General features: G+C 38.2%; 2 protein-coding genes and 1 long non-coding RNA gene across 7 annotated transcripts; 1 reads left to right on the top strand and 2 right to left on the bottom strand.

Annotated features, from left to right (window-relative positions):
* Positions 1 to 195: 195 nt before the first annotated feature.
* map3k7 (mitogen-activated protein kinase kinase kinase 7) lies at positions 196 to 7,677 on the bottom strand. Of its 3 annotated transcripts, none has more exons than XM_085936932.1 (18): positions 7,507 to 7,677; positions 7,181 to 7,286; positions 7,004 to 7,114; positions 6,795 to 6,860; positions 6,601 to 6,646; positions 6,187 to 6,325; positions 5,666 to 5,790; positions 5,395 to 5,523; positions 5,125 to 5,255; positions 4,957 to 5,038; positions 4,731 to 4,849; positions 4,491 to 4,638; positions 4,120 to 4,200; positions 3,085 to 3,152; positions 2,784 to 2,883; positions 2,568 to 2,629; positions 2,326 to 2,441; positions 196 to 2,221 (listed from the first exon to the last, which is right to left on the bottom strand). In XM_085936932.1, exons 2-18 carry the CDS (start codon positions 7,265 to 7,267, stop codon positions 2,041 to 2,043), a joined length of 1,791 nt encoding a protein of 596 aa, XP_085793058.1. In that variant the 5' UTR covers positions 7,268 to 7,286; positions 7,507 to 7,677; the 3' UTR covers positions 196 to 2,040. The 3 variants fall into 3 exon arrangements, with proteins under 3 accessions (XP_085793058.1, XP_085793057.1, XP_085793059.1); XM_085936931.1 differs by having other exon boundaries at positions 7,489 to 7,677; XM_085936933.1 differs by lacking the exon at positions 4,120 to 4,200 and having other exon boundaries at positions 7,489 to 7,677.
* Positions 2,013 to 4,846, top strand: LOC147042499 (uncharacterized). 2 transcript variants are annotated; one of them, XR_015068824.1, is made up of 3 exons: positions 2,013 to 2,282; positions 2,504 to 2,591; positions 2,832 to 4,846. It is a non-coding gene; the product is annotated as an uncharacterized LOC147042499 (long non-coding RNA). The 2 variants fall into 2 exon arrangements; XR_015068823.1 differs by having other exon boundaries at positions 2,013 to 2,229.
* Positions 7,678 to 9,366: 1,689 nt separating the features above from the next.
* epha7 (eph receptor A7) lies at positions 9,367 to 18,469 on the bottom strand. 2 transcript variants are annotated; one of them, XM_085937456.1, is made up of 17 exons: positions 18,285 to 18,469; positions 17,200 to 17,264; positions 16,323 to 16,992; positions 16,067 to 16,222; positions 15,432 to 15,767; positions 15,234 to 15,358; positions 14,955 to 15,123; positions 14,693 to 14,801; positions 13,667 to 13,722; positions 13,215 to 13,328; positions 12,613 to 12,798; positions 12,380 to 12,441; positions 12,100 to 12,309; positions 11,734 to 11,883; positions 11,471 to 11,664; positions 11,243 to 11,386; positions 9,367 to 11,116 (listed from the first exon to the last, which is right to left on the bottom strand). In XM_085937456.1, exons 1-17 carry the CDS (start codon positions 18,376 to 18,378, stop codon positions 11,002 to 11,004), a joined length of 2,955 nt encoding a protein of 984 aa, XP_085793582.1. In that variant the 5' UTR covers positions 18,379 to 18,469; the 3' UTR covers positions 9,367 to 11,001. The 2 variants fall into 2 exon arrangements, with proteins under 2 accessions (XP_085793582.1, XP_085793581.1); XM_085937455.1 differs by having other exon boundaries at positions 13,215 to 13,340.
* Between the last annotated feature and the right edge of the window lie 100 nt (positions 18,470 to 18,569).

The following is an 18,569-nucleotide window of genomic DNA, read 5'->3' on the forward strand; positions in this document are numbered from 1 at the left end:
CTGTAAATTTTTTTGTTTGCATTTTGCAATAATAAATTGGTAACAAATTATGGTGTATGCATTGTTTGTCCTCAATTATATGAATTTTGAGATCGTCTGCAGCCAAGATATTACGATTAAAATTCGATTAATTGAGCAGCCCTACCTGACTTGACATAAAACAAAAATAATGCATGATATTTTCCCAGATATAACATTCTCCACAATTCAGTTTATTTATGACATCTCACTGTCACCCAAACCACACATTGTAAGGTGTTGAGGACCTGTGTGAATGTAAAATAAATTGATCCAAAAAAAAAAAAAAAAGACACAAAAAGCTTTCTTTAGATACCTATGAAGAAAAAAAAAAAAAATACTATTTCTTAAAAATGACTTGCCAAGTCTTTCAAATTGTGATGACTCACTTGTGCTTGAAAGACAAAAACTGTGATTGTGCAAAAATACTGAAGGGACATGACTTTGTAGAATTTGAACAAAGTACTTTGAAGTACAATTCTAATTTTTGGGTGCAGATCATGGGGAAAATCTTTCATTGCCACACAATCTCTGTCATCCAATGTACATTACGTTGTCTTTTTTTGTCACTAATGGTCTTAAAACAAATCAAGCACTTCTAAGGCATAGGTAGGAAACTCTGGTCCTCAATGGCCGGTGTCCTGCATGTTGTTTATGTCTCCCTGTTGCAACACACTAACTATTCGACAATTTGAATGAGACATAAAAAAACATATAGGACACTGGCCCTGGAGGACCGGAGTTGCCTACCTATAGTCTAAGGCATAGGTGTCAAACTCAAAGCCCGGGGGGCCAGATACGGCCCGCCACATCATTTTATGTGGCCTACAAAGACGTTTGGATAGACGTTGTGTCATGACTAAAATTACAAATTGTCTTCACTGTCTAGCAATTTGTATTACTATTCATCTTTTTAAATGATTTGAACTATTTTGACTAGATTTTAAAACTAGTTATTTATCAGTTTCTTGTGTAGCTTATACTGTAAGTATATAGAAAACATTGATAGTCATAATGGCCCTCTGAGACAAACTATGATGCAGCCCCGTGACAAAAATGAGTTTGACACCCCCGTTAAGGCAACATGTGAACTAAAAACCTTCATATATGGGCCTTTATGAGCTTCTTAAATTACAATTCCCACACTCCATAAAAGGTCATAAACCAAATGATGACTACGAAAACAAAAAGACCAACAAAAAAAAAACATTTCGAGTCCAAAACAGCACTTAGGTCAAATACAAAAAAAAAAAAAAAAAAAAAGTGTTAAATGTGGAATCCACAGCATTTGCTTTGAAAGCTTATGTTATTTTTTGCATCCATGTGCACATGAAGAGATCATTCAGAAGTTCTTCCTCTGAGGAACGTAAAAGATGAGTAAGAAACAATCTGAACCATAAATCCCTAATTTCAACTCACTGGAAGAATTAATCATGGTCTCTGCCAGGGATAATAGCACTGATGGGAAAAGGGGGAGGTTGATTAGAACTACTTTGCGGTACATTTGCATAATGGTTCACACACGCACACACACACACACTTCCAGAGACAGTTTCCAATTATCCTCCACATTTCATCAATTCTGCACATGTCACTGAAGAACAGCTTAGCGTGTGTCCCCCCCCCCCCCTCACATTCTTGAGGATGATCTCACCATCGGCTTCTAAAAGGGTGCCAGAGAATGCTAAGGAATGAAATAAACATCAACTGGTGTGCCAAGAAGCCCCCCCGAGAGGGCGACATGTAAAATACACGAAGCGCCCCCCTCACCGACATGCTGTCACATTCAGCTGCAATAGAAGCAAACTCCACACCAATGCAGTGATTGTTTGGTCTGCAGTCACACTGTGACTATGTGCAAAATATATGTACAGAAGACACCTTTTCCTGCAGGACAGAGGCAGACATGACAGTGTGACACGCGAGGGTACACTGGACCGCACTGGCGTTTGTGTTTTTTTTTTTGACGTGCGTGCGCATACGCGCGGCTTGTGTTTATGTCAGATGTCGGGGGAGTACAGATCACAAAGTCCCCTGTCTCTTTTGTTGCTGCACCCGGATCAGCTCCAGTTGTTTTTTGCACTTCTGGTAGTATGTGGACAGACTCTTGTTTTCTTCGAGTAATTTTTTGTGTTCCTGCACCAGACGGGACGTGTTCTGCTGGTCCTTCTCGTCTTGGTCCAGTTCAGCAATAAGTTCCTTTCTTCACAGGTGGGGAGGAAAATTGAATATTTTAAGGACAGACATTTTTTTTTTTTTTTAAGGTAACCTTGCCTCTTATACTATTGAAAGCATTGATTGACTTACTTCCTCTGGATTAGCAAGGCGATCTCTGTTTGCACTTTGAGATATTCTTGCGCCATTTTGCAGTGTTGCTCAAAAACGGCCATGGACTCTTTCGAGTTGGGGAAAGGAGCCAGGGGCTGGAATAAATTATATGCTGTGGTTACCACTTATGTTGCACTTTTCTATTATGTATTTACAGAAAGTGATTGTAGAATATAGGCATTGCAATACGCCCAAAAAAACCAACATGATAAAAAGTATACCTGCAGCTGGTGATCAAGGGTGAGGTAAGCCATTGGAATTGAATTGTCTGAGCCGTTGGTGTCTATAAAAGAAATTCTAAGCTGTCATTACTGCATGCGTACTGCTATGTTAATAATTGTGAGTTTATTTGTTACAAATTGCTTGTTAAATATTTGTATGACCTATCATAATGATAGAAATATAATTATATTAGTACCTATAGCTATAATAAATACCTGTGGGGTCATCAGGGGAGAAGTAACCTCTACTGCTTCCCTTGTCAGGCGGCATCATCCTCAAACTTGGACTAGAAGATCGGCTACTGTTCCTACTTCCCTGCAGGAGGATATAAATTACATTATATCAATGATGTTATTCATAGCTGGGACAAAAATCAAATGGAATAAAATTGTAACAAGGAATGGAAATGTTATTTGGCACGTGGTTGATGGACAGAAAAGAAAATTGTGGCAAATTCTTTTCCGTACATATAAAGTTTTGCAGCTCCGTGATTTTATCTTTTTTTTTTTTTTTTACCTGGGTAGATTCAGAGCCAATTCCTGGCAAATCCTGTACAGAACGGCGCCTTTGAGGTTCACACGTGGCTATGAATTGGAATAGGAAAAACAAGGACAGAACAAGGAAGATAAATCTGAGGTTGTTGGTAGGAGGGGACCTTTACAACAAGCAAATGCACGTGTCACTTCCAATGTTTATGGACGTATTATCTTATTTTCAATTGTTTTGTTTTGTCTGGCAATGAACCCAGAATAATGAATGACAAGATGTAATATACAATTGAATATTCACACATAGTCTTGATTTGTTTTACTTGTCACAGATTTAAAGATTTTTAAATGTTCTTCATTTCACTAATACGTACATAGCACAAGACCATTGTTACTATTGTGGACTTACAAAAAGTTTCAATTCCTTTGAATTTGTGTCTATCTGAGACATGACAAAACTAAAACCTTGACATTGGTCACTGAGTTTGACAAACCATCACAAACGCAGGGATTGATGACACAATAGTGTACTGTCACATACTTAGGTTTCAGATTGTGTTGCTGATCAAAATGGAATGAATTGATTTGGATAACTTCTCCAAAATAAGAAGAAATCGTCAATCGGTGTAAAGACTTGGATGGAAGGGCCCCATTTGTTTGTCTTCAGTGCACAAAAGTCAGGCCGAGCTAGAGAACAAAGTTTCTACTCATATTCTGCTACCGCTAATCCAGGCATATGAAATAATATCAAAAAAAACTTTAAAAGCAACTTGTGACAACAATTCAAACTGATGGATGGTGGGACAGGACAAAACTCAAATTCTAACTCTTTTTTTTTTTTTTTTGTAAAAGCACAGCAATAAAAGGCAGCTCTGTTGTGTTAAACCCAAAGACAAGCTCATATAAAGACACCGGTGAATTCTGCAATCAAACCCGTCACCTTATCTAGCAGTTATGTCAAAGAGTGACACGCAGGAGACGAATGAATCACAGCAGCAGAGCAAAACCCAAGATCAGGACCAAAACCAACCAATTAGCATGAGGCCCAGCACTCCGGCTATACCTGTGACGACGATCTTGGGAACATCCAGAATGGTGCCATAAGATGCTGTTTTACGATGGCCTCGTTTAAACGGGGGGCGTGCTGCAAAATATATACACATGCATACAGCTGTATACACAACAAGCGTGCAGTCTATGAAGTACTGGAAGCCAAAGTGGACTGGAAAGGCAGGCTAATACACATGCGGTTTACTTTTCTGCAGGTGGGGGTGGGGCAACATGCATCCTATTCATCGCAGCTAAATATTTGGTTTTCTTTCCATACAGGTCTGGCTCCTATCAGTCTTCAGAAAGACATCCCTCCAAAAAGTGTTTAAGGACAATAATAGTCAGACAAACAAAAAACAAACACAAATATGAAACTTCTATTACCTGCTGATACAAATCCCATCTTGGGCTCCAGCTCGGAAAGGTCAGCACTCGTTCGTTTATTTTCAGAGGATGTGAAACCCTGTGTTCGAGCAGGTAGACTCTCAAAACTACCTCCTCTGGAAAGAGGCAGTGACCTCAAAGGATCTCCCTGAAAGACCAAAAGTTATTTCATCAATAACTGGCTGTTAAATATATCTTTTTTTTTTTCTTCTCCAAATGAAGACTTAAATATGACTTTGCCTTTGGCTTGAAGTGAGGCGGAAATTGTGGTGTGATTTTAATAGTGTCGTTGCTTCCTTGAGAATCACTGCGCTCAATGTTTGGATCACTTTTGGTGTCACTGCTGTCCACATTTGACCCTGTTTCCCAAGTGGGAAAAAAAATCATTTCAAAAATAAAATAAAAATAAGAATAACTTCACACTTGTGTTGTGTGTATCACACAATTTTAAAGGTTATTTATGTACCTGTTCTAGTTGCAGAGTTGCTGTGTCCATCGTCTGAATATTGATATGGAGTTTGCAGGGGTTCTTCGGATCCTGGAAAATACTGCAAGCAGACATCAGAGGGAAGGTTAATTACAGAAATCGATGGAAATAATCGTATCCATCCATCCATAATAGATTAATAATTACACTCATGAGATGAGTCATGATTTTCACAATCTCCTCCATAGAAGGCCGCTGAGAGGGGTCTTTGGACCAGCAGCGGGTCATCAAACTCTCAATTGGTTTGGGTAAATTTTTGATCAAAGGTGGTCTTGTCCCTGAAAATAGATCACACAAAATCCAAGCGGGGAAAAAATAATTATATTTTCCCACAATAGCAAAAAGATGTTTTAAATTGATGCTGAAATAACGTGAAATTCAAAATATGTTTATATGTAAAACATCCTTCTGACTTACCATTATGTACAGCCCACATAATACGGAAGGCCGGTCCTCCAATTTCATCAAAAGGCTTCCTACGTGTGACCACCTCCCAGAGAATTATTCCCCAGCTAAACACGTCACACTTCTCGCTGTAATTGCTACCTAGAAGTACAGACAAATATGGTCATTTTTAAATAAAAGCAAAAGGGATCACGGATCAAAAGCAACACCGCCACGATCGATTTGCTCCAGTGTTTTATGAAGAACCGAAATTGTCAACAATTAAAATACCCTTTCTACTTGCCTTCAAATACCTCTGGAGCCATCCATGCTGCACTTCCTTTGTTATTTGTCATATGAGTCTGAATGTCACAGGCTGTTCCAAAATCACAAATCTTGAGTACAGTGCCACCAGCCACAAGAAGCAAACTAAAAAGGACAAAGAATGAGCATGTAAACAAACAAAATTACAAAAAAATGTCCAAGTTTGGTTATGTTAGCCAAACTACCATATACTGTAAATGAATCAATAAGTGAGATAATTTGTGATTAACAGCAATTGCACTGTGGTGATATAAAATAGAGTCAAGCAGCTTTGTCACTCACACTCACAACAAAAAGTCAAAAATAGTCCATGAAATATTGATGGAATTAAAAAAACAATAGTGCCCTTATATATGACACCTTACGGTAACGTTCCTAAGACCTCTTCAACAAATTTGCTTGGTGGGTTATGACTTGTAAAAATGAGGGTACCAGGGTAAGATCAGATCAAATGAAAAAAAAATAAAGAGACAATACAGTGTGAGGCGACAATTGCCATACTTGGGTGGCTTGAGGTCCCTGTGGATCAGAGCCTTTGGTTTCATGCCATGGAGGTAGGCAACACCCTGGGAGCACTGTAAACACCAGCTCATGGCATGAGAAGCAGAGTAACAGGGGAGTGGTTCAGCACCATGCAGCACTACAAAAAAAAAAAAAAGGGTAGTTATGACCCTGACAACATCATGTTCAGCGTTCCTAGCAGTGCGTTTCCATATATATTCAATACGGTTGGTGCGGTCAAGCTAGTAGGCTGAAGTAAACAATAACAGTAATAACATTGGTGGAAGCAAGAAGGATACTGCTAGCTTCCTTTACCAGCCAGGATCAAAACAAACAAATTGGGAGCAAAAAAGTTGGAGTGGACTCAATTGGTTTTGCTACTAACTGGTCGGTATTGTTCTAGTGTAAACTCACCATTGTACAGTGACCCTCCTTCAGCATATTCCATCACAAGGCAGACCTACAGGGAAGGTAATTATTAACTATTTTAATAAAAAAAAAAAATCGGAATATTTGTTTTTATTTGTAAACATATATCAACATATATACAGCACCATGTTAAAGTCAAACAAAATAATATATATTTTTTAAAATAAAATAAAACTTACTGGATTACTGCAAGAGCCATACAATTTAACAATATTAGGGTGATTTACACGGGAAAGTTGCCGGAGCTGCAGACAAAGGGACACATGAATGCTCAATCAAGTTCAAGTTGTTCAAGTAATTAAGATATACTTATAATCCTTAATACGAACGCTGTAAGGAAAATAGTTACAAGTGATAACAGCATAAAATATCATCACTATGCTAATACCTCAACAATGAAGGCTTTTCTTTCTGATTCACTCTCAATTGTCTTAATAGCAACATCTTTGCCTTTCCACTTGGCTTTGCAGACCACGCCAAAAGCTCCTCTGCCTACTACCTGAAAATAAAACCAGTATTACCATCACTTTGTGACAAGAGTAGTAAATAAATAAACACAGCCTACCTCTTCTACATCAATATCTTCATAATTAATTTCCTCAAATGGATATCCTGGAGGGGTCTCAAGCATGTCAGTAGATGACAGCGACATACTAGCTCACGTCAGTTACCTTGTGTTAAAGAAGAAACAGACAATAAACTGATTAGTGTTATGCGCAGATATTTGAAATACAACACTTCATCATCACTATACACTGTTACAGGGTGAATTTGTAGTTAGTCATACTACAGTTAACAAGTTAACCGAGGCCTAGAGTTCATTAGATTGCTTTACACACTGTAGCTGCTGGCCTGGATGCTAATACTACATACCGGGGCTTATTTGCTCACCATGCACCGGCCGTCTGGACATGGAGGTGAATTCATGAACAAAAACATGAACGGTAACGACCTGGAAATAAGATGGTATTTTATTGTCCTACTAAGATCAAGATAAAACTTGTTTAGCAGGACTGGTAAGTGTATTTTTATTCTTCGCAGGAAATGATACACCAGGAAGTGAGTGCGAGTGCGCAGTTTTATTTCTTCCCCAAGAAACAAAACCCAAGTTTTTTTATTCTGTCCTTCAAAAGAGGCAAACTCCTAAGAAAAAAATAGCGTCTGGTTCCGTCTCAAGAAAGTTTTATTCAAAAGGTTGGTATCATATTTGTCAGTGATTTTATTATGCATCTTTTTGCAGAAGATGCATGAATAAAGGCGTGCGGTCATTACGCCACCTAGTGGATGAACGGAGAAACTGGCTTTCATCTGAAAGGTTTTTGCACCCATCATCATCATCAAGACCAGGAGTACAAGACTTGGATCTGAAAAGCCAGCTGGTTGCTAGTTTCTCAATATTTAAAATATTTGAACACTCTTATGGAATTTCTTTTAACGAGTTCCCAATCAAAACGATCAGAAAAGATTTAAATAATCACTTATTTCCCATTAAATCAAATAAGCAATCATGCCCAAGAATTCTGAACCTGGTTTTAAAATACTAGAACTGAGTATTTGAAATTATCTGCGAGTACTACTACTAATAATAATCATCATCATCGTAAAGAAAGACATTTTAAAATTCAAAATGACGATTCTGGCCCCGGCCTCCTGTTTAGAGTTTGCATGTTTGTTATTACAAGTTGAAAAACGAATATTTGATTTATTACACATACATATTACACCCTTGTGATTTTGGAATTTGGTCCACACAATAGGTGCACCTTATTAAAAGGCATACCTTTGGTTTTTCAGACAATTTGACTTTTAAGTGTGCCTCATGGTGCAGAGAATCTGCTTGGGGAAGTTTTTTGAGAAGAAGTTAAACTCATTTACTAAATAAAAAAAACAAAGTATTTCCTAGAGGCTGGAACAAAAAGTCATTTTCTAGGCACTTTCTGAGATAAAGCCAATAGCCTTTTTGGGAAGACGTCATGCATGATAAAAATAGCAGCACTTAATAAGTGAAAAGTCCAGTGAAAAGGTGGAAAAACAACTTTTGTTGTCAAGAGATAAAAGTATGACTTAAAGATGATCTGTGAGCCCACTTACTCCATCACTGTTGAAATCCTTGCAGTGTAGCCTGCTCTTGTACATTTACAGGTCCATGTTCAGGGCTAAACTTGTCCATCTTACTCCATTTGAAAAATATTGGTTAGAGAGACGCCAGAAAGGTGTGCTTCTTTTGTTCATAGTCACAGAAGCGAGTAGGCTTTATATTTATAAATCATTTATTAAGGAGCAAATGCATTGCACTCAAAGAAAGAGTGCCCACTTTAAGTGTAATTATTCCGGCAAGAGATACAGCATTGTTTCACATGGAAAAACCCTTTCTGTCTTTTTACTTGACTGTGTTCAATGATAAATATATTTAAAGTTTGTGCCTGAGTGCACAGAATGCTCTTACTGGTAAGTGAGGGTTAATAAAAATAGCAACCATTGAGAGAGACAATGATTTGGATTTTAGTGTCCAGAAAAAAATATTTAGGAGATACACCACTTAATGTCACGATGCACTCTAGGTTTTGGGTACTGTATTTTTTTTATTTTTTTATTTTTTTGGTGGTCTTCAGCCTGACCCTGCTTTGTATTGTCTTTTTCTTCTGTGGAAAAAAATTTGTCAGACCTGATCTTGAACAGCAAAAAAAAAAAATCCAAATCCAGATCATTCTGATGCAAATTAAATTTTCAAACAACTTTTTTTTTTTTTTTTTACAATAAACAGTTTTTATTTGTTAAATTCACATTATGTGCAGCAGCAAACTGGATCTTATTGAAACAATTCAATTGACTGTTTTATAAAAAGAAACCAAAATTCATATTTAAGTTGCATGGTTCGGAAAAATGAATTGTCCACCAAATAATCTAAATCCAACCAACACCTCCAAGAATCTGGTTAATTTTTGTGCCTTCTGAACACTTTTTTCACATTTTTTTCAAATGAGAGCAGGAGTGCCACAACAGGGAAAAGCAAAGTTGCCTGTGACCTCTTTTTTTGAGGAGTGGTACTGATTTACACATAGTGAGTCAATCTAAATATCCACAAAATGCAATAACAAATTTACCTCATCTCGCTTGATTAAGATTTTGTAAACACTCAACTGGAATTATTTTTGAGTTTCGAGGAAATAGTACCAAATTAGCACATTTGTTCTACATCATTTATCTGCTACAAAGCCTCTGATACTCATACAAAAATCACATTGAGTAAATTTAATGCATTTCACATATTTGCAGTCTTAACTCATTCCGTGCCATTGACAGTTATAGACGTCAAAGATATTACTAACTAGGTCGGCAGTGAATGAGTTCATCAAAATCCATATGTGGCCGTTTTAGAAAATTCTTAGTCAAGTCATTTTAATACCACAATTTTCTGGTGATTATCAGACAGCATGTTTGGTGGACACAAATATAAACTTTGTTGTAACTCCTCTTAGCGCACATAACTAGCACCTTTAGAAATCCATTTGAACCTGATAATTATTGCTTTGTTGACTTCATTCCTCCTTTGCACATCAGAATTTGTAGTTTTAACCTGCAAAGTGCAAAGTTCAGCTATGACAAAGAAAAGAAAACAACCTCGATTGACAAACTACACAGAAATCATTTTGTCCAAATAGTGGTTACACGTAAAACAGCATTTTAAGGCAGTAATAGTACATCCACCCTTCTCAATTTTTAAGAGATGCACAGTATTTGTAGCTGAAATTCCAGAATTGTGCAATATTTAGGCAAAATGATGACAAAACAAAGTATTGTTGTCGTTGGTTCAATGAAGTCTTTGTGCAAATTTCTTAGAATATTGCTTGCTACTGTGAAAAAGAGTCAAGGATTTCTATTTAGAAAAATATCAGTGTTGTATATTTCAACAAATATTTCAATTGAAAATGTGTTTTACATGAAGTTTCAATAAAATATAACTTTTGGAGGCTTCCTCCATATATAACAATACTGAGTAAACCCTGTTTCCGAGTCCAAGTAGAAGGAAATATGATTTTTTTATGCACTGTGACACCTTGAAAAAATTATGGGGAAAAAAAAGAGTGAATTTAATCTTTTTTTTTTTCTTTAAAGAAGAAAACATTGCCATAGTGTGCAGGTGACTAAGTCATTAAGTTAAAAACATTGTTTTCAATACATTTGATATGTGTTCATTAGCTCATTTAAAATAAGAAAATAAGAGATTGCTATTATTGTTTTTTTTTTGCGTTTCTTCCTCCACTTGATGCCCACAATCTTTTTTTCACGCTGTGTGCAGGTCCGGGAATCTGATATCAGATGTCCATTTATTCTGAATCAAACCAGGTCCTATTTCAGTCGAGAAAAGTTTTGTATTTGCTGTCATCAGACCTGAACACCTGTATTGTGAAGATGCAACATCTGGCATCTCATTGTTTGAATGCTGCTCATCAACTTTTTCTGATGGTCCACTTGCCTAATACCCAACCTCATGACATCCCTGGAAGACACAACAATTCATCAGTTAATCAATTTTTCATTTTGTAGAATCTCCAAAATTCCTATAAGGAACATCCAGTGTTCTGGACTCTGAAGATCAGGATTGGTGGACTCTTGGTCTACTTACTCAGTTGACATTCTGGCCACAGATTCAAGGGAAGTGTATCCAGCTGCTGTGAGGTTGTCTCTGTACCTCTCCATCTTGATGGATACCAACCAGTCTTCTACCGAATTGGGTATGCTCTGATTAGAGGAGCGTTGACTAAATGGTCTATGGAATGAGCACATCAACAAATTGAGATAAGACTCCAATGGTTACGAGAAGGAAAATAATTTAATGTTTGATGTTCTTCACCTTGTAGATGTTCCAACTGGTGTCTTCAATGTGTTGGGATTCCGGATCATCTTGTCAAGAATGCTGACTATTTGATCAAACTTAGGACGCTCTCCTCTGTCTTTCTTCCAACAATCCAACATAAGCTGATGTAAGCCTGGGGAACAGTCTATGGGCGCTGGAAGACGGTAGCTCTCCTCTAGAGCTTTTATAACCTGGAGATTGAAAACCGCCTTGAGCCAGATTCTCATTTCCAATGCTGACCTGACTGCAGAGCTACTCACATCTTGATTAGACATGTCCCAGTATGGTCTATCTCCAAAGGACATGACCTCCCACATGACAACACCATAACTCCACACATCACTTGCAGAGGTGAATTTATGGAACTGGACGGCTTCTGGAGCGGTCCACCGGACTGATATTTTTCCACCCTATTTCGAAAATATTTAGAAATAGATTTCCAAACGAGATATGAATGCTGAAAGATATTTTCTGTTAAACTTCCCCCCTTACAAATTGACGTCTATAGTCGTCAATGGTAGTGAATGAGTTAATGACGAGAATATATTATTATTTTTTTGTAACGACGAGGCACTTGAATGCATCACAATCCGATTGACAACTGTCAGAGAAGGCAATTGACTTACGGTGGTTGAGTAGACAGATTCAGGATCATCATTTATGATCCTGTAGAGGCCAAAGTCAGACACTTTACACACATGATTGCTGTTGACAAGGATCTTCTGAGCAGACAGATTTCGATGGACGTATCCCATATCGGCAAGATATCTCATCCCGGCCGCTATGCCCCGCAGCATTCCGACCAACTGAATGACTGTGAACTGACCGTCGTGTATCTATGCAGAGAAAAACAAGCAGATAAGCAATTATTATTCCTTCCAGGGAATTTGAGATACTTATACTCACTCTTAGGAAGGCATCTAATGAACCATTCTCCATAAACTCTGAAACAATCATCACTGGTTTTCCTGCAGAAAGAGTATTGATTACAATTTGTACATCGCTTGGCACAAAAGAACATAAAGAATAAAATGTACTTTAATTCAAACCAGTTCATTTGAACCAAATTTTGACCCAATAACCCCAAAATGGATTGAATGAAATAACCCAACTGTTTTTAGAGTGTAAGGCAGGATTACCTCTTGTTACCACTCCCTCAAGATGTACAACATTGGGATGGTCAAACTGTCCCATAATGATGGCCTCACACAGGAAGTCTTTTTTCTGCTTCTCTGTATGACCCACTTTTAATGTTTTGATGGCGACCGCAGCGTCCCGCTTTCCAGGTACTTTTAGCCGTCCACTGCATACCTCCCCGAATTGTCCTGTATGGGTTGAAGGTAAAGGACCAATCATTTGTGACTCATTATCTTACCGTATTTTCCGGACTATAAGGCGCACCTTCAATGAATGGCCCATTTTAAAACTTGGTCCTTATATAAGGCGCACCATTAATGCATCATGTCAGATTTTTAATCCAAATCAAATCATTCTCCATTTTATCTTTTTTATTTCAACGCAACAAATGACTTTTTTTTTATTCATGATTATGATTGATGTCATGACACAATGCTTTGGACCAGTTTAAATTTAGGAATTTGGTCCATATATAAGGCGCACCGGACTATAAGGCGCACCATTTTTGTTTTTTAGGTGCGCCTTATAGTCCGGAAAATACGGTAATATGGTTTCCATCCATCCGTCCATTGATTCATCCATCCATCCATGGATCAGGACTCACCTGCTCCAATAACCTGTTCAATTTGAACGTAGGAGGCATCCAGCTCCTTGGCAAATTGATGAACAGCTCTGTTTGAGTCGTCATTGGTTGCAGGGTCAATATATGTTTTGGTGCCTGGAAATTTAACTGAATAAGAATAGTGGATTTAGCAGAAACATCACATTATCTATGGCCCTTTCTTTCTCAAATCAGCACTTTGCCACTAGTGTATATCATCCCTATTTCAATTGAGGAAGCTTTCTGAAGTGGTGTCTCCAGGGTTTTCATTAGTGGGTGTTGTATCAGTGTTTAAAAAAAAAAAAAAAAACCTTTGCTGAGAAACAGCACTTAAAACCATGCAACCTGTCCACACACATTCTTCTTTAAACTGTCTGGCTTGATACGTTTTGTTGGGTTTTAAACCCTCCTGGGAACATTATTTTTTTATGGACAAGTACCGTTTATGCACTCACATTGAAAGTAAAGCTCCTCGTCTCCCTCTTGATCGGCTTTACTGTATCCGCAGTGCCTGCAAGTAGAAGAAGAAGAGAAAGGTGCAATCAGATGTTGCAGAGAATAAATATACAGATTTAATTACATCAATGTCAATGCCACAAACAATCATTTCTACTGTATTTTAGAAAACTCAATACAACTCATTAAGAGAGACGTTGGTGGGTCTCCAATGAATTTATATTTCAAAATAATTACACCCATGTAAAAAAAAAAAAAAAAGCCAAGATTGCCATCATAAATATTTCATTAAATTTACAGCCAGCCAGAAAAAATATATATCAACTCTTGGGCCCAATTTAAAAAAAGTAATGCAAACTTAATGGCTCACACAAACCAATGAGGAAGCTGATATTTGAACTCGGTGCACACAGGATTAAGATGAAAGTACAAACTACAGACAGACGTCCATGCACAGAATAATTTATGAGACACATTTTTTTTTTTTAAACATCATGTCTGAAGGGCTAGTGCAAACTAGAACAGTTGTGACGAACCATGCTTGTGGTTATTGTGGCTAGCAGGAGGTGTAACAAAATGAAAGGCCATCGGAATAACCAATATTTGTAAACATCTAAAAATGCCATCCACAAAAGTTATCAAGACTTATTGTATTTTCAGTAATGCAAGTTTGGAGCTTTTGAATGGGATGACTTGGAGCTATTCACGAGACAGAATCTTGCCATATTATCTGGGACAAAACGTGAATCAACTCTGCATTTCTTTGCATCTGGGTCATTTCAGTGCACGGTGGGAATGGTTGCTGCAGTTTTGGAGTGGTGCTGGCCCACATTTTCAACACGGAGGATGGCCGTATAAGATATATTCTCATGCTTGCATCTATATATAAATATATAAAGATGCAGCATGAGAATATATATAATATAAATATATATATATGTGAAGTGACTGCACGAATTGTGAATGACAGAAAATCCAATCAGACTCACAAAAGCGTCGAGTCAGTGGAGCCCGAGAGAGCATACCTTCTCCCGATGATAAAGCCAAACACCATGAACACCAGGATTATGGTTCCTGCCACCGCTACCACTGCTATGATGATGACAGGGTTCTGCTCGCTGGAGACAATTGCAGCTGATAAGAGGGACACGCAGAAATAAACAAACACAGACAAACATGCAGAAAAATAGAAATGCTTAGAATTAACTTTTTTTTTTTTGCATGAAGGATAAATGAGAAAATATTGGATGACACAGCGGAAATAAAGTGTGGAATGGTAGACCTTACCAGTTGCGTCTTCCTTTGTTGTTATTTCTAATCTAGGCCCAAAAGTTTCGTATCCTTTCTGTGTGAAAGCTCTTATTTGAAAAACATAGGCTGTGCTGGGCTTCAGATTGTTGACAATTGCTGATGTGGATTTGGCCCTTACTGTAGAATAGGTTCGATCCTTCTGATCCTAGAGTGAAAGTTAAATGAGAATAAAAAATGTCTCTTTTTTTTTTATGGGCAACTTGCTACTCCATTCAATTTGCCACAGATAGGTATTTACAGAAATATGAAACTTACTTTTTTATAATATTTGATTTCATATTCTGTTATGGCCCCATTGAGTTGTCGGGGCTCCTGCCATGAAAGCTGGACGCTACGCTGCTGGACTTTCTCCTTGATGACCTCACTGACCAGTGATGGTGCTGCTGAAAGAAGAAGATGAATTTGGTCTATTTTTGCTTTTTCATAATCAAATGATTAGATATCAGTCCTTACCTGCTTGTCCGGTAGCGATCCGAACTGTAGCAAACAACCTTTGCGTGCGGCTTAACTCAGACACTCCATTGACAGCCTCCACCTCAAAAGTGTAGTTTGCATGGGCCAAGAGATCAACGATCGTTACGTAAGCGTCTACTAATTGAGACTGTGCAGGGAAGTAGCCGACATTTGGTCCACATGTTTGACACTCTTCAGATTCCCAGTTACAATGCTGGCACCGAACCCTGTAGGTGACATCGTTGCGGCCACCGGTGTCGACCGGTGGACTCCATTCCAGGTTAAGAGTTGTCTGGTTGATGTTGTAGACTAAATTCTGTGGTGCCGAAGGAGGTCCTATCAGGAGTAGACATTATTATTTTAGATTAAATCATGATAATAATTATTAAAGCATATAATTTAGATTAGAGTTTTTTTTTTCAAATATTTTAAAAAGATGAACGGTAATTAAATTGCTAGCGATGTTTTTATTTTTTTAAGACAATTTGTAATTTTAGTAATGCGAAATTTGTCTTCGCGGGCCACATAAAATGATGTGGCGGGCCGTAGCTGGCCCCCGGGCCTTAGGTTTGACATTTATGTTATAGAAGGAGATTTCCTCTACGTTTGCCGAACAACAACCAGGGCAGACTTACTCGTGCAGGCTATCGAAGGAGGATCAGTGAATGCTCTGTAATAGCCGTCATCACATTCACAGCGCCGGGAGCCCTCGTGTTCAGTAAAGCTGTGCAAGGGGCACCGAGAGCACAGTAGATCATGGGTGGAACTTTTATAGTAACCGCGACCACATGCTGTTGAGAAGGTCAAAAGAAACAGGAAAAGTCAGAACAACATCAGGATTGAACTATATGCTTACATCTCGGGCTGATTATGAAAAGAAAATCAACTCACGTTCACATGCGTCTCCTTTCTGATGAAATCCTGCTTTGCATATGCATTTCCCAATAGGCACAAGCCATTCCCCTTCAGCACTGCAGTGCATCTTGGGAGAATTGTCAGCCTCTTCCTCGGCATCGTTCACACATATTCCCTCGACCTCCACTAGGGAGGAGAATTCCGATCCTGTCGTGGTGTCTGGAAATATGGCCAGGTTCTCGATGATGGACCAGCATTTTTTGTAATATACTTTGACAGAGACCAGGGCGATGCACGCCCCGACATCTTGAAAGGCTAGGTAAAAGCCCTGCCTGGATAGAGGGCCAATTATGCGCACTTCAGTGTTGAGTTTCATCTTCCTCTCACCGAGATCGCCCTGAGTGAAGCTTTCATCTGCTGCAATTGTGTCAATTTTAACATACTGGGTCTCTTGCATATTCTTACCCACCTCCGAATCGGTTTCTTGGTAATACAAGTTGAACGTCTCCTTGCATGTTCCCACCATTCCAGGTAAACTGTTACAATCCCTTAAGGTAAATTTGAGTTCCACAAATATTCTTTGCGCATTGCCCTTTGCGATCCAGTTAGTTCGAAGCCAGTTATTCTGATTGGGCTCCATGACTTTGCAGACCTGGTATGTGCGAATGGGTGTGTAGTTCTCATCCAAGCCACTGATCTCTTCCCACTAAAATAAATAAATAAATAAATAAATAAATAAATAAATAAATAAATAATGGAGGTGCAACAATTAATAAATTAATGACATTTGGAATGTTGGTGTAATAATACTAATAATAATAATAATAATAATTAGCTGAGCTTAGAATGCATGTCAAAAAAATTGCTTCTCGTTTATTAATACCAATTTATAAGTCAGAATGTGCAGACTTACCCCATTGGGAGGATAAGAAATCCACTCCAGTTCCGTTTGCTGTGCCTTGGTGTCCAACAGAACCACTAAAAGGACCAAGAAGTAGTTAGTTACATATCATTAGAAGTAATTGAGATAGGTATGCACACTATGCAGAACGTAAGAATTTTTTTCAAGTAAAAGCTACGCTGCAAAAAAAAAAACCAATTAAGTCATATTTACTTGATTTTGCACTCAGAAATTCTCAGTACATTTTAGTTTTTGAAAAATAAAACAATAAATTTACTCAAGAGAAATGGCCACCTGACCCAGACCACTCTTTCGGTGCATTAGTATATGAATGACTTTAAATAAACTAATAAAATTTACCCCAAAACCCATTGTAAAATTTACTTGGATTTTTTGAGTGAATAAAACTTTATCCGTGTTTTTCCTAATATGTATAACTCGGAATTTTTAAGTTTGCATGAACAAGTGAGTTGAGTCCCTTCAGTATTTGATATTTGAAAATATATTTGTGAATTATTTTCTCTGCAGCCGTATTTATCGGTGAATCCCCCTCTTTAGCTCAGAAGAGAGGGAGAAAAAAAATCCAAGCCATCCTTGATTGATCATATCCTACCTTGTCTTGATCGACTACTTAATTTTGCATGTATCATTTTGTTCTAATTCCATGTATGGCCTTAATACCTGTATGAACCCGATCGTGCTACGAGTCCCTTTCAAAATCCAAGGCGAGAAAGGAATGCCATACAGCAGACAGATTCCTCGGAGGAAAACCCCCCTTAAATGGAGCACTCGCTTGCAAGACGCATGCTAAAATAATCGATTTGCTTCCAGCACAAAAATGATTATCAACTTTAATCTCGACTATTATTTACAGTGATTAAAAAACCACCGGAAATGAGCCGTACAGAAGCAGACGTCGTTAATGTTCCCACACGCCAACCTTTATATTCTATATGATTGAATTAAACATCTGCATTTTCCATCAAATCCATGAAAAGAGGAAAATACAATATATAAAGGTGTGTGGTGCGTTTACGTTTCTCTGGCCAGACGATGAACGCAATAGGATGGTTAAAAGTAAGAACTTGACAACTTACCTTCCTTTGCCGTTTGTGCGTCCCCGAGGTTTACTAAAACACATAAATGAAGGTGAAATATAATCCACGGCCAAGAGATGAACATGGAGAGCATGCTGGAGTCGTTGGTTGTTAATCTAAAGCCGCCAGTAATTCGCCTCCGATGGCGCTTTCCATACGGACCAGACCGGTGTTGTATGTTTCAAATTGGGTTGTTCTTCACAAAAACAGTGCTGCTGCTGCTGCTGCTGTTGGGAGGGAGGGAGGGAGGGAGGGAGGGAGGGAGGGATGGTGGTCGCAGTAGGA

This window comes from Syngnathus leptorhynchus, chromosome 18 (genome assembly GCF_054491065.1).
Source record: "Syngnathus leptorhynchus isolate UIUO chromosome 18, UIUO_Slep, whole genome shotgun sequence".
Classification (NCBI taxonomy): Eukaryota; Metazoa; Chordata; class Actinopteri; order Syngnathiformes; family Syngnathidae; genus Syngnathus; species Syngnathus leptorhynchus.